General features: G+C 41.8%; 1 protein-coding gene across 3 annotated transcripts in view; it reads right to left on the bottom strand.

Moving 5' to 3' along the window:
* spg11 (SPG11 vesicle trafficking associated, spatacsin) overlaps positions 1-15,887 on the bottom strand; it is a 144,211-nt gene that overhangs the window by 55,405 nt on the left and 72,919 nt on the right. For all 3 annotated transcript variants that reach the window (XR_013573468.1, XM_078530107.1, XM_078530108.1), the window contains exons 25-27: positions 8,902-9,165; positions 2,661-2,861; positions 378-485 (exon numbers count right to left, since the gene is read on the bottom strand). Coding sequence is in view for 2 of the 3 variants with exons in the window: in XM_078530107.1 (XP_078386233.1) it covers positions 378-485; positions 2,661-2,861; positions 8,902-9,165 (573 nt within the window). In the remaining variant the exon portion in view is untranslated. The remainder of the gene's footprint in view (positions 1-377; positions 486-2,660; positions 2,862-8,901; positions 9,166-15,887) is intronic.

Raw genomic sequence — 15,887 nt, 5'->3', positions numbered from 1 at the left:
AAGCAACAGCGACATGAGAAAAGGGAGGCAGATTCAATTGACGCCTTCTAAAAGAATTAGATAATTATCTGAAGTGACGAAAACGTTCAGAGCTACGAAGAAAAGGTGGGGGAGTGGGATCAGGTGAGTTGCTCTTCCAGAGAGCCGGCACAGATACGACAGATGGAATGAGCTCCTTCTGTGCTCTAACCGTTCTATGATTCTTCTGCCCAATCTGATTCTATACCCTTAAAACTTTTGATTCTTCAACTCCAACAGTCTAGATTCAAGAAAGCACTGTTGCACAATCTCTGATTTATTGCAGATTGCACTCTGTACTGTTCACAACACAATGCAGATCAACTAGATCAGAAATGTGACAAATTACATAGACTCACAGACAGTAGGCATTTCTGGAATTCCTGAAGTTTCAACTTTGACTCTTGATAATTTTTGTGTTCTGTGCACATTTCGTACACCTCCAACATGTAGAGCCAGGGGCAGTCCTTACAAAAAAAAAACACTCAAGATAAAGTGATGTACAGGAAGAACAGGTCACTTATTATCATCAAAGATCAACTGCAGTGGTTCTTCGGTTCAGTTACAACAATAGAACCTTACTTTGGCACAAAGATATACACTCTTTCAATATTAGCACTGTTAAGTGTTCTGAATTGACTGTTCTGCAGGAGGGAGTCTGCAAAAATCACACAGTTAGCACCAAGAAAAATGATCAGTTAATCCTTCATTTTTTGGTGGTATTTACTAAGGATGGAATGTTGCCCAAGGAACTCTGTTCTTCTTTAAATACTGACTTTGGACCATTAACATTCTCTCCAATGGGCAGATGGAATTGTTTTTTTTAGTGAGAACACCACCTTCAACAATGCAGTATTGAACTTCAAATGCTAGCCTTAACTCGGAGGCCCAGATGTTTGCCACGATAGACAGGCTCTCCGTCATGGTGAAAAAGTGGAGATGGTCAAAAATCCTAAGTCCCAGCCTGAACACAGTATTTCTCATTTTCGCAGGGGTGGGACTGGAGTCGGGCTGGGATTTGCATCTGCATGGTTCATGGAGGCAACTGGCCAATTAAGTCATCAGCTGCCTCCACCGAAGTGGGATTTCAGTAGGCCAGGAATGTGAAACCTGGAATGTGCAGATTAGGCCAGCTAAGAGCTGGTCTGAACTTGCTGGACTCAGAGATAAGGTGGATATGGTCCCGGGAAAATCTTTGGGAGAGGTTAGGCACCTTTTGGGATTGTTAAAAGTAAACATGATTATGCATAAGCTTACTGGAAGTGTCAAAGCTGTCAAACAAGTCAAAGAATTGTCAAAACTCACTGGAACAGTCAGAGCTGTTAGTGGATTTAACTCTGCCAGACTTAATTTTTTTTAAAAAAAAGTTTGGAGTTCAAAAAAAAAATCAGTGCTCAATATTTCATTCTGTCTGTTGACATAAGCCTGAGGGTCATCATTATAGGATTTGTGCTGCAACGATTGATTATGCAAACTAACATTATCACAGTGGGATCCTATTAAGTGAGCAGTTTGATTGACAGCTCTAAGTGGCTATAGAAAGGCTGGTTTTATAGGAGATTAGTTGAAGGAATTTCTATGCATTGAATGGTTTTTTTAAAATCAATGAGTATGGGCTTTTTTGTTTAAAATAGTGATGTCATCAATGGACGCAAAGTAAAGTAATGTCAGCATGGCTCCGTCAGCTTAGCTCCTGAGGTTTGTCCATGGTGGATACTACATGAGTTGGGATGGAGGGGGTAAGGGAAAAGGGTGGTGGGTGGGGGGAATGGGTTGGCACTAAGTTGGCAAGGGGGATATAAAGGGTCAAGGGGTTGGGTAGAGGGGCATGGATGCTGTATAGGGAAAGCATGAGGGGGATGAGGGGGTTTAAGGGTGATGGCCAGAGGGTTAGAAGTTTTGTTGTTGAATTCAAAAAAAATAATTACAACAAAGCATAGAGGCAGGCCTTCCACGAAGCCCACCTCTGCACCCAGCACTTGTTCCGGGGGCGGTGGACCCGACTTCTAATCCATCCCACCCTTTGGAATGAAAATTGGAACTGCAAGCCGCCATTTTTGAAGGATGGGTTCAGAAAGCTGGGAATTCTCTCATCTCTGCACACCCAACCCAGGAGTGAAAATTTGGGCCTGGGTTCACGTTTTGGTGTGGGGTTTGGACCCAAGCATGAGTGCCTTAGCAAGAGAGTCAATCAGACACAAGACTTGGGGGTAATTTCAACCCAAATCGCCCAGCAGAAAACTTATGGCATCATGATTTCATTTTCTGATCTGTAAAATGCTCAGACATATTTCCAAATGTAACCAGTTGTAGTGGACATAGCACACTAGACTATTGGAATACAGAGCAGTATAGCTGAATCCGAAATCCCACTCTCATCAGTAGGCAAATTTTCCTGCTGGGATCACTAAATAATCATCAGTTTTGGGAACTCTGGCTGATTTTCGCCATCCCTACATCTGGGCGGTAGAGTCTGTAGCAACCAAATTGCTGCCTTCACTGAAATTAGCCAGCTTTGGTGAGACCCCAAGGATTAACTCGGGACATCTGGCTTTGCTCTCTGTAACATGTTCTTTATCTGTACCAACTTGTTCTATTCACTGGCTAAAAATTCAAAAAGGAGCATTAAATAAATACACTACCCTCTGGAAAAGCTGAAATCCTCGGACAAGTTGTTTACTTTTTTTTCTTTCCAGTAACACTTTCCACATTAGCGACAAATCATGGAGATTCCATTCATGATACTCTATTGAATCATTAATATGCTTTGTAGCTTCAGAGACGATCGCATCATCCGATGACATAATAACCCAAACACAAAGACACTGAAGAACATTGGTTTCCTGTGAATGAAAAGGTGAGCAATTACCCACAGGAACAGCAGAGTAATCACAATTCAAGGGTAAAGTCCCTGCCTCCAATAGTCTTTCCTCCTACTACCTCCAACCTTTTTAGATCCATGCTTGACATCGTCTAGTCTCTACTTCCTAACTCGCCTCTTATAGTTTTACTTTGGTAATGGTCTGCATCTCAGCCTTTCATCTTTTCAAAAAAATTACAGGTCTCAAAAGATAATATGCTGACAGAGGGAGACATTTAAAGTTCAGGAGCATTTTTTTGATTTTGAGAATATTCAATATATTCTTTACATGAAGTAACTTTAGTTTCAAAGATTAGGCAACATAGTCAATAATAATAAAACCACATCTGCATTTTATTCATTAATTGATTGATTGATTGTGCCTGTCCCAGTGAAAACCTGGCTTTATATAATGATGATTTATAGACACAAGGGCTTCACTGTATGATGAATGTTCTGGTTAAAATCAGTGCAGAGCAATTGTTACCATTCTAAGTAGTTTCATGCATAGATTTGACTTGAGAGCAAGGTCACTGAATTAACTGCATACCATATGCAGTTAAGTTCCTTCAGCATCATGAGAATAAATCTACAGTTAAGAAGCAATGAGTTCATATTAAAATATATTCTACCTTAAATGATATCCTGGTCACCAAGGAGAAATTTCAGGCCATTTATATTATGATATCGCTATTAAGTTAAATTTAGCTCTCAAGGGCTTAATGCTCAGTTATTTTCATTCTTTCACAGGATGTGGGTGTTGCTAGTTGGGCCAGCATTTATTACTCAATCCTAACTGCCCTTGAGAAAATGGTGATGAGCTGCCTTCTTGAACCGCTGCAGTCCATGTGGTGTAGGGAGTTCCAGGATTCTGACCCAGCAACTGTGAAGGAGTAGCAACACAGTTCCAAGTCAGGATGGTGTGCACCTTGAGGGGAGCTTGCAGATGGTGCTCCCAGGTGTCTGAAGCTCTTGTCCTCTGAGGCATTGGAGGACAGGGCTTGAAAGGTGCTGTCAAAAGACCCCTGCTGAGTTGCGGCAGTGCATCTTGTAGATGGTACACACTGCTGCCACTGTGCGTCAGTGGTGGAGGAAGGGAATGTTTGCGGATGGAGTGTCAATCAAGCGGGTTGCTTTGTCCTGGGTCGTGACAAGCTTCTCGAGTGTAGTTGGAGCTGCACTCATCCAGGCAAGTGAGGAGCATTCCACATTCCTGATTTGGGCCTCGTAGATGGTGGACAGGCTTTGGGAGTCAGGCGGAGAGTTACTCACTGCAGGATTCCAGCTTCCCCAGGGTTCTTGATCTCAGGAAAGGCCTGCCACTGGCCAGTTAAGTGCCTAATAGACATTTAACGTGGCTAACCTTCCCAAAAAGAGGCGACATGGGGCTCTTACCAGCTCTCCAGCTGGCGGGCAAGACCCCCGTCGTCTACATTAATTCCACCTTGATTTGCCATTTTTAAACAGAAGAAGCCTCAAATTGCATTACACTGTCCCTGCTAATCCATTGTTGCCTTCAATTCATAAATGAAAAAGACATTTCCAAAACTCCTTAACTAAAATCATTTAAAAAAGCACAGAAAGAGGCCATTAATTCCTTTGTTCTGGTGCTAGTCCTGCAATTAGAACAACATAGTAAATTCAGTAATCTGCCTTCAATATCTTTATAGAAGAATTATACTTGCACTCATCTCAATGTGGGCTTTGCTTTGTCAAGCTTTTGCTTATCTGAAATCTCACTGGCTGCTTGTAGAGTTGTTTTTGCATTACACACACACAAAAGCATGCACAAGCTAAATGATGTTCTACAACATTGCCAATTTCTTCCTCTGCAGGGTTGAAGCACTAATATAAAAACAACAATTGCTGGAAAAACTCAGCAGGTCTGACAGCATCTGTGGAGAGAAAGACAGTGTCAGAACAGTCATACAGATTCGAAACGTTAACTCGGTCTTTCTCTCCACAGATGCTGTCAGACCTTCTGAGTTTTTCCAGCAATTTTTGTTTTTGTTTCAGATTTCCAGCATCCGCAGTATTTTGCTTTCACTTTATTGAAGCACTAAAATGCTTGAGTACCAGAATAATAAAATTGCAATCACGTACAATTCCTGGAATGTGATTTCATACAAGAGGTCAGGGTGAAATGGAATTAAAAAAAATTTTTTAAAAAATGAACTTGGTGAGTAATACAACATCTGCTCTTTGTTTTAAAAATTGAAAAACCTAGATGTAAATCTGAGACTCATGATGTGGAACATCGCAATGATTGAAGGGAAGATTGATACAAACCAGCAAGTGATGATTACATCATTTTAGTCCTTTCCTCCAATTCAGGTCAAATGAGCACGATGTGGTTTGTTGGTGATGTTGTAAATCGGTATTTGATTTACTTGCTCAAATATTTCACTTTAAAAAGGTTAGAGGGTGGGAGTTCTGCAGAGTAACTCACCGTCCGACTCCCCAAACCCTGTCCGCCACCTACAAGGCACAAGTCAGGAGTGTGATGGAATAATCTCCACTTGCCTGGATGAGTGCAGCTCTAACAACACTCAAGAAGATTGACACCATCCAGGACAAAGCAGCTGCTTGATTAACACCCCTTCCATCACCTAACATTCACTTCCTCCACCACTGATGCACAGTGTCAGCAGTGCATGCATACCATTTACAAGATGCACTGCAGCAACTCATCAAAGCACCTTTGACAGCATCTTCCAATCCCACGACCTCCACCACCTAGAAGGACAAGGGCAGCAGATGCATGGGAACACCATCACCTGCAACTTCCCCTCCAAGCCACACACCACCCTGATTTGGAACTATATCGCAATTTCTTCACAGTCACTGGGTCAAAATCCTGGAACTCCCCTCCTAACCAGAGTACCATGGATGACCAGAGATATTCAGCATACGATGAGAAGGAAAAGAAAGGCTTTTAACAGGTACAAGGGAAGCAAACCAGCGGAGGCATTAGTGGAGTACAGAAAGTGCAGGGTGGAGCTTAAGAAAGCAATTAGGAGAGCAAAGAGGGGATATGAGAAAGCTCTGGCTGGTAAAAGGGAAAAATCCCAAGATATTCTATAAGTATATCAAAGGGAAGAGGATAGCCAGGGAAAGAGAAGGGCCCATTAGGGACCAAAGGGGCAATCTATGGGTGGAGCCAGAGGACATCGGTAGAGTATTGAACGAATACTTCACATCCGTCCTCACCCAAGAGAATGAGGATGAAGGTATCGAAGTCGGGGAGAGAGGCTGCGAGGTTCTTGAGCAAATTGATATAGGGAGTGACAAGTTATTAGAGGTGTTGGCAGGCTTAAAGGTGGACAAATCTCCAGGTCTGGATGATTTGTGTCCCAGACTGAGGGAGGCAAGGGCGGAGATCGCAGGGACTCTGACCCAAATTTTTAATTCCTCTCTGGCCACGGAGGTGGTGCCAGAGGAATGGAGAACAGCTAATGTGGTTCTGCTATTTAAGAAGGGTTGTAGAGATAAGCCAGGGAACTACAGGGCAGTGAGTCTCACGTCAGTGCTAGGGAAACTATTGGAGAAAATTCTGAAGGAGAGAATCTATCTCCACTTGGGGAGGCAAGGTTTGATCAGGGATAGTCAGCATGGCTTTGTCAGGAGGAGGTCATGCCTAACAAATTTGGTTGAATTTTTTGTGGAGGTGACCAGGTGTGTAGATGAGGGTAGTGCAGTTGATGTAGTTTATATGGATTTCAGCAAAGCCTTTGACAAGGTCCCACACGGGAGACTTAAAGAAGGCAAATGCACATGGGATACAGGGTAATTTGATAAGGTGGATTCAAAATTGGCTTAGTTGTAGGAGACAGAGGGTGATGACAGAAGGCTGCTTTAGTGACTGGAAGCCAGTGTCCAGTGGCGTACCACAGGGATCTGTGCTGGGTCCCCTATTATTCGTCATTTATATAAACGACATAGATGACTATGTCAGGGGTAGGATTAGTAAGTTTGCGGATGACACAGATTGGCCGGGTGGTTAACACTGAGGATGAGTGTCTTTGGCTACAGGAAGATATAGACGGGTTGGTCAAATGGGCAGATAAGTGGTAGATGGAACTTAACTCTGAAAAGTATGAGGTGATACACTTTGGAAGGAGTAATTTGACAAGGAAGTATTCAATGAACGGCATGATACTAGGAAGTTCTGAGGAACAAAGGGACCTTGGTGTGTATGTCCATAAATCTCTGAAGGTGGAGGGGCATGTTAGTGGGGTGGCGAAAAAGGCATATGGGACACTTGCCTTTATCAATCGAGGCATAGGTTACAAAAGTAGGGAGGTCATGTTGGAGTTGTATAGAACTTTGGTGAGGCCACAGCTGGAGTACTGTGTGCAGTTCTGGTCACCACATTATAGGAAGGATGTGATTGCACTGGAAGGGGTGCAGAGGAGATTCACCAGTATGTTGCCTGGGATGAAACAGTTAAGTTATGAAGAGAGGTTGGATAGACTTGTTTTGTTTTCGTTGGAGAAGAGAAGACTGAGGGGAGACCTGATCGAGGTGTACAAGATTATGAGGAGCATGGACAGGGTGGATAGGGAGCAGCTGTTCCCCTTAGTTGAAGGGTCAGTCACAAGGTGACATAAGTTCAAGGTGAGGGGCAGGAGGTTTAGGGGGGGATGTGAGGAAAAATCTTTTTATCCAGAGGGTGGTGACGGTCTGGAATGCGCTGTCTGGGAGGGTGGTGGAGGCGGGTTGCCTCACATCCTTTAAAAAGTACCTGGATGAGCACTTGGCACGTCATAACATTCAAGGCTATGGGCCAAGTGCTGGTAAATGGGATTAGGTAGGTAAGTCAGGTGTTTCTCACGTATCAGTGCAGACTCGATGGGCCAAAGGGCCTGTTCTGCACTGCGAGATTCTGTGATTCTAACCACACTATGGGCGTACCTACAGCACAAGAACAGCAGCAGTTCAAGAAGATGGCTCACCAATACCTTCTCAAGAGCAATTAGGGATGGGGAATAAATGCTGGCTTTGCCAGCAATACCCACATCCTGTGAATGAATTAAAAAAAAATGAAAAGCCAGGGCATTTGGAAGAAAAAAAGCTTTACAATCAGTAAGCGTAAACAAAACAAATACTTGACAAAACAAAGCCAACATTGGAAAGAGTGCAATTATCATTCTTCTAAAAAGGTATTGAAACTAGATTATTCAACTTACTACTCCAATTGCAGGACTAGCTCCATCACAATGGAATTAATGGCCTCTTCTTCATTTTTTAAATGATTCTAGTTAAGGGGTTTCAGCAATGTTCAGTCAAGCCTAATCAACGTGTTCAACTAGATCTCTTAGCAATTAGAAACAGGTTTTGAGTAGTCAATTTCTTCTTTGCCTCCACCTGTCACTGGCCCTCTATCCAGCTCTACCTGTCCCAAACCCCTCTACCAGCTTATATTTCACCTCATTTCCCTATTTCTATAGTTCTGATGAAGAGTCATATGGACTCGAAATGTCAACTGTGTTCCTCTCCGCAGATGTTGTCAGACCAGCTGAGTTTTTCCAGCTATTTTTGTTTTTGTTTCAGATTTCCAGCATCCGCAGTATTTTGCTTTTATATTTGAGTAGTCAAACCCAGGTACACCTTTCACACTTTACTAAGAAGTCTACACCTGCACTAAAGCTATACATCACCTGGACTTACATTCAAATAGTTTTCTATTATCAAATGTAATATCACATTTACCAATTAGAAACAGGGTATTCAGCCTAACTGGTCTATGTTGGTCTTTATACCCATATCATCCCCTTCCCAATGTACTCCATCTCACCTTGGCAGCATCTCCTTCTATTCCTTTCTTCCTCATCTGTTATCCAGCTTCACCTCAAATGCATCTGTGCTATTCATCTCAACTACTGTCCATAGTAACAAGTTCCACATTCTCACCACTCTTCGGGTAAAGAACTTGCTGCCGAATTCCTTATTGGACTTATTAGTGACTCTTTTATAATTAGGACCCCAATTTATGTTGTTTTCAGCCTACAAAGGGTCCCCACCTGAAAACATGCAGCCAGGATACTCAACACTGGTGCACTGTGTCGCACTGCCTCACTCAAAAGATAACGCCAAGGCTTTGGCTTCTCCTGGCACCAATAGAGAAATTGAAAAAGATCCACTGGAGACTCGCCCTCCTCGTTGGGTCCCTCCTTGGTCACAGCACAGCTCACTGGGTTTTCTTGTGAGGCGAACTGCAAATTCTGAAAAGCTAGTGTCAGGTGATCCTGAAGAGTTGGACTGAAGTCTTTCAGTAGTGCCTTCACCTATTGAAAAGTACCAGACAGCAACATAAAGACAAGGTTGCTATTAAAAAAACAACAAAGCAGAGACAGCTTGAGTGCTCACTAACAATTCAAGTTATTTAAAGCAATTTACTGCTTTTTGTAAAAAATAGTCTGGGCTAATGAATAATGGAATAAACAGACCCCTTTTTTCTTGCAAAAGTGAGATTAAAAGCTTTTTTTCTGATGTGCAAGTGGAGAAGAACTGATTATTCCTGTGTCATCGGGTTATGGATGATAATGTGTGTATACTGAGCAATTCCAGGGCAAAATTGTAAAATTTAAAAAAATCAAAATGAGCTTTAGGAAGTTAATCCCTATCATCACATTAAAATGTCACTGTACTGACAATACATGGTCCACTACTATTTCTAACCAGCTGTTTGGGCATTTGAAAAAAAAAATCCTATTAAAAAGTGTCAACTTTTATTCGAGTACAATTGCACAGGCACCAGATGACACCCAGGTATCTAGCCTTCACACTCAAGTTTGGATAGTAAGTGCAAAAGTAATTGCTTATGTTGCCATCAAATATGTCAATTTCACAGTCACCATTACCGATTCTAGCTTTTTATTTTAACTGACTGAATTTAAATTCCCCAGTTTGTGCGGTAGGATTTAAGCTGACATCTCTGGACTATTAGTCCAAGCCTCTTGTTTAGGAATACAATAAAATAACCCACTATGCTGCTACTCTCATATCCTGAGTTGTCCTCAACAGTGTACCACAGATTAATTTTTTAATTCCTGGGGGTTCTGGGATAATTCTGGAAGGTTGGCAACCTTGTGATGGATTTATTTTTAAAATGAACAAACTTGGTGTTGATAATATCGGCAGGGAGCATGTGTGCAGATGCCAGAGGCAGGTGGTGCATGGGAGCTGAGTGGATACTTCAAAAATTATTTCAGCTGGCATGTGTTAATTTAGCTATTTCTTTACAATTCCTTCAAGGTATTTACTCCATGGTTCTGGAAAATCTCATTGCCACCTAATTCCTTGCTAACAAACCTCCAAATATCGATCGAGATAGTGATGAACTTTAATCAGCTTCAACTGCATGACCTTCTAGAGCAGAGTTACATTTCCAAACACTGCTTATCCTTCTAGCACAGGCCTATTTGGTAAGTTTTTCATTTTGGAGGTTATCTGGACCAGGGGTAGGGATAAAAGGATTCTAGGCCCCGGTGACAGTCCTAATTCTCCAGGTTCCATTAGTGGAGTCTGGCCCTTCAAAAAGAGTTAACAGACTACCGGTCAATTTTTCCAGCATGAAGAAAGGGAAAGAGGTTAAAAAAGGGAAAAGACATTCAAATAAACTTGCTTTGATATTCCAGTATCTGACTCTAAACTGGCTTTAGCAGAGACATGGAAGCATGCTTTCCAATTAGAAACATAGAACTTAGGAGCAGGAGTAGGCCATTCAGCCCTTAAAGCCTGCTCCGCCATTCAATAAGATCATGGCTGATCTGGTTGTTATCTCAACTCCCCTTTGCCGTCTGCACCCCCATAACCCTCGACTCCCTTGTCTATCAAAAAACTAACTCTGCCTTGAATAAATTTAATGACCCAGCCTCCACTGCTTTCTGGAGAAGAGAATTCCACATACTAACAACCATTTGAAAGAAAAAATTTCTCATCTCCATCTTAAACAGACCTCATACTTATTCTTAAACTGTATTCCCTGCTTCTAGTCTCTTCCACCTAGTTCTAATCTCTCTTCCACAAGTGGAACCACCCTCCTGGTATCTACCCTATCAAATCCCCTCAGGATCTTCTTGGTTTCAATTAGATCATCCATCATTCTTATAAACTCCAATGGGTATAGGTCCAACCTGTTTGTTAATGTTGAAATTGTGCTGCAATAGAATACATGCTTTAAGTTGGTAATTAAGTACAGCTGTCCCCAAGTGGAAAAGGATTAGGGAATCATTGCAAAAGTATATAAACCTGTTCACTCGGTGTCTGGAAAGAACTGGGAGAGTCTGTGACTTTGCTTTGCGGTCTTGGAAATGAACCTGTTTTAAGGTACAGGCTAACTTCGGACTCATTCTTCCTCAACATACAATCATTAGAATTAACACGGTTCAACATTTCTTCACAAGATAAGCCCCTTGTCCCAAAGGATGAGTTGAGTGAACCTTCTCTGAACTGCTTCTAACCCAATTATCTCTCTTTTCAAATAAGGAGACCAAAACTGTATGCAGTGTTCCAGGTTATTGCTGAAAAAAAGGCATTTTGTCAAAGGCTTTTTGTCTTGCACTCATCAGGACAATTGCAAGAATACCAATGTCAGGGGAAGCAACAACTTCCTACTGTATGAGGAGATTGGTTGGCAAGTGGACTCTGATTGGTAGAGGTGTTGCCATGGAGAATGCACCAATTGATGGTGACTGACAATTAATTGCCAAGCATTGTTTGAAATTTAGACCAGGCAGCTTGACTCTGGTTAGTCAAGGCATTGCCCTGAGGAGTGAACCAGCAAATGGCTATCACTTATTTTGTTTAGCTGTGTCCATGTTCCTTCTGTCCGCAGAGAACAGGTCACTGTGTATTAATATATGTAGCTTCCAGTACACGCAAATGTGTGTCACACTACGAGCCTGACGATTTCAAATTGGTTGTCAACCTAATTTTTAAACACACTGAGAATTATTTAGCAAATGTTGTCCAATCGCAGAATTACATCTAATGTTGGACACTGTGTTTTGAGTTTTGCAAGCACGGGCCGGTTGAGTAGTCTGTACCCTGCCCATTGTGAACAGCGGCTGGGACATGCTGTTTGATACGATCCGCCAGTGTTTTGGATGTGTGGCTTACATACTTAGCATCACACTGGCACTGAAATACCACATTAGTCATTTGTGTGATATGAAGAACAACCTTTTGGACGGCAGCATCCTGTTAGTGATGAATACCACTTGTGTTGCTACTGGTGGATTGTATCAAATAATCCTCAGTGTGCTAAAAGTTATGCTGACAACCACTTTAAGGTTGTCAGTTGAGCTCACAGTGGGGCGCATTTGCGTCTACTAACATACAAAATAGGAGCAGAAGTAGGCCATTCATCCCCTCAAGCTTGCTCCGTCATTCATTAAGACCATGGCTGATCTGTTTGCGTTTCGAATTCCACACTCCTATCTACCCCCGATAACCTTTGATTCCCTTGCCTAACAAGAATCTACCTCTGCCTTAAAAATATTCAACGATCCTGGCTTCTGGAGTGGAGTTCCAAAGTCGCACAACCCTCAGAAAAAATATTCTCCTCATCTCTGTCCTAAAAGGGTGACCCCTAATTTTAGTTCTGGACTCACCCACAAGGGGAAACATCCTTTCCACATGCACCTTCTCAATACCATTCAGGATCTTACACACTTCAATCAAGTCACCCCTCACTCTTAACTCCAGTGGAAACAAGCCCAGTCTATCTAACCTTACCTCATAAGACAACCTACACATTTCCAGTATCAACCTACTCTGAACTACATCCAACATATTTACCATCCTTCCTTAAATAAAGAGACCAAAACTGCACACAATGCTCCTCAAGCCTGCTCCACCATTCAATAAGATCATGGCTGATCTGAATGTAACCTCAACCTCACATTCCTGCCTACTCCTGATAGATTCTTTATTAATAATAGGGTGAAAAATTATCTAGCTCTGCCTTAAAAAGACTCTGCTTCCGCTGCCTTTTGAGGAAGAGAATTCGAAAGAGAGCGACTTATTTTTATAACAGTGACCCCCTAGTTCTAGATTCTCCCACAAGAGGAAACATCCACTTCACGTACATCCTGTCAAGACCCCTCAGGATCTTAAAGGTTTCAATTAAGTCGCCTCTTACTCTTATAAATCCCAATGGATACAAGTCTAACCTGTCCAGCCTTTCCTCACAAGACAACCAGTCAAGTAAACCTTCTCTGAACTGCTTCTAATGCATTTGCATCTTTCTTTAAATAAGGAGACCAGTGCTGTACACAGTACTCCAGATGTATTCTCACCAGTGCCCTGTATAACTGAAGCATAACCTCCCTACTTTTATAATCAATTCCCCTCACAAAAAATAACATTCTATTACCTTTCCTAATTACCTGCTGTACCTGCATACTAACCTTTTATGATTCATGCACGAGGACACACAGAGCCCTCCAAATCTCAGAGCTCTGCAATCTCTCACCGTTTAAATAATAAGCATTCTTTTTATTCTTCCTGCCAAAATGAACTATTTCACATTTGCCCACATTATACTCCTTCTGCCAGGTCTTTGCCCATTCACTTAACTGAACTATGTCATTTGCAGCTTCATTATATCCTTTTCACAATTTACTTTTCTACCTATCATCAGCAAATTTAGCCACCATTCCTTCGGTCCCTTCATCCAAGACATTTATATAAATTGTAAAAAGTTGAGGCCCCAGCACTGGCCACTAGTCACGTTCTGCCAACCAGAAAAGACTCATTTAGGCCAACCCTCTGCTTTCACACTGTAATTTCACCCCCTTCCACCTCCTGATTTACAGCTATTACTGGAACGTTTTTGTATCCTCTATAGTGAAGACAGAGGCAAAATATTTGTTCATTTCATCTGCCTTTTCCTTATTATCTACTATTAACTTCCCCATTCTCAGTCTCTAGGTAGAGTACCAACACTCACTTTACTTACTCCTTTCCTTTTTAAATGCCTGTAGAATTTGTTATCCATTTTTACATTTCTAGCTAGCTTCAAGGGGCCGAATGGTCTACTCCTGTTCCTATTTCTTATGTTCTTATCTTATTAGGCAAGGGAATCAAATGTTATTGGGGTTAGATGGGAATGTGGAAATCGAAACACAAGATGATCAGCCATGATCTTATTGAAAGGCAGAGCAGGCTCAAGGAGCCGAGTGGTCCACTCTTGTTCCTATTTCTTATGATTCTTCCTCTCATACTCTAAGTTCTTATGCCTGATTAACCTTTTAGTCATTCTCTGCTATTCTTTATATTCTGACCAATCATCTGACCTGCCAGTCATCTGTGCGCAGTTATATGCTTTTTCCTTAAGTTTGTTGCTTTCCTTAACTTCTTTAGTTAACCATGGATGGTGGTAAATTTCTGAATTTTTCTGGAAGCTACATATATTAATACACACGGCCCTGTTCTTTGCAGACAGAATAAACATGTACACACATTGCGCCTGTTTCAGCTAAACAAAATAAGTGATAGCCATTTGCTGGTTTATTCCTCAGGGCAATGTCTTGACCAGTCAAGCTGCCTGGTTTAAATGTCAAAAAATGCTTGGCAGTTAACTGTCAGTCACCATCAATTGGCAGATTCTCTATGGCAACACCTCTACAATCAGAGTCCACTTGCCAACCAATCAGCATTCTCTTCTCATACAGTATGAAATTGTTGCTTCCCCTGACAATAATATTCTTGCGATTGTCTTGATGAGTGCAAGACAAAAAGCTTTGACAAAAGTCTTTTTTCAGCAATACTCAAGTTTTGTACTACCAAACGATTGTTGTCCAGATGTGGTCTCACCAAGGTCCTGTACAGCTGTAGAGAATCTGCCAATTGATGATGACTGACAGTTAACTGCCAAGCATTGTAAAACTTCCCTACTTTTATATTCCATTCCCCTTGCAATAAATGCCAGCATTTCTTTTGCCTTCCTAATCACTTGCTGTACCTGCATGTTAACATTTTGAGATTCATGGGCCAGGACACCCAGATCCCTCTGCGCCACCGGGTTCTGCAATCTCTCTCCATTTAAATAGCACACTGCTTTTCTATTCTTCATGCCAAAGTGGACAAGTTCACATTTTCCCATATTATGCTCCATCTGCCAAATTTTTGCCCACTCACTTAACCTGTCCATATCCCTTTGCAGACTCTCAATTCTGCTCGACAGCTTACTTTTCTACCTATCTTGGTGTCACGGCAAATCTAGCTCCCATATATTCAGTCACTTCATCCAAATCATTAACATAGATTGTAAATAGTTGAGGCACCAGCACAGATGCCTGTGGCACTCCACTTGTTACAGCCTGCCAACCCAAAAAAAGCACCATTATCTAAACTCTCTGCTTCCTGTTAGCTGACCAAGCCTTCATCCATGCTAACATGTTACCCCCACACCACTATCTTATCTTGTGCAGTAACCTTTAATGTGGCACCTTGTTAAATGCCTTCTGAAAATCCAAGTACACCACATCTGCAGGTTCCCCTTTATCTACCATGCTTGTTACTTCCTCAAAAAACGCTAATAAATTAGTTAAACACGATTTCCCTTTCACAAGCCACTGCTGCTTCTGCCTGATCAAATTATGATTTTCTAAGTATCCTACCAAAACTTCCTTAAAAATAGATTCTAGCAATTACCTTAGGACAGATGTGAGGCTAACTGGCCTGTAGCTTTGGGAAAATTTGAAATTGTTCATTTTGGCAGGAAGAATAAAAAAAGCTTATTATCTAAGTGGTGAGAGATTGCAGAGCTCTGAGATTCAGAGGGATCTGGGTGTCCTAGTGCATTAATCGCAAAAGGTTAGTATTCAAGTACAGCAGGTAATTAGGAAAGCTAATAGAATGTTATCATTTATTGTGAGGGGAATTGATTACAAAAGTAGGGAGGTTATGCTTCAGACTCAGAGGGTCGTGAGTCTTTGGAACTCTCTTCCTCAAAAGGCGGTGGAAGCAGAGTCTTTGGATATCTTTAAGGCAGAACTAT

The sequence above is a fragment of the Cetorhinus maximus genome, chromosome 26, assembly GCF_964194155.1.
Source record: "Cetorhinus maximus chromosome 26, sCetMax3.hap1.1, whole genome shotgun sequence".
Classification (NCBI taxonomy): domain Eukaryota; kingdom Metazoa; phylum Chordata; class Chondrichthyes; order Lamniformes; family Cetorhinidae; genus Cetorhinus; species Cetorhinus maximus.
The sequence above is the reverse complement of the archived record's forward strand: the minus strand, read 5'-3'. Positions and strand labels throughout refer to the sequence as shown.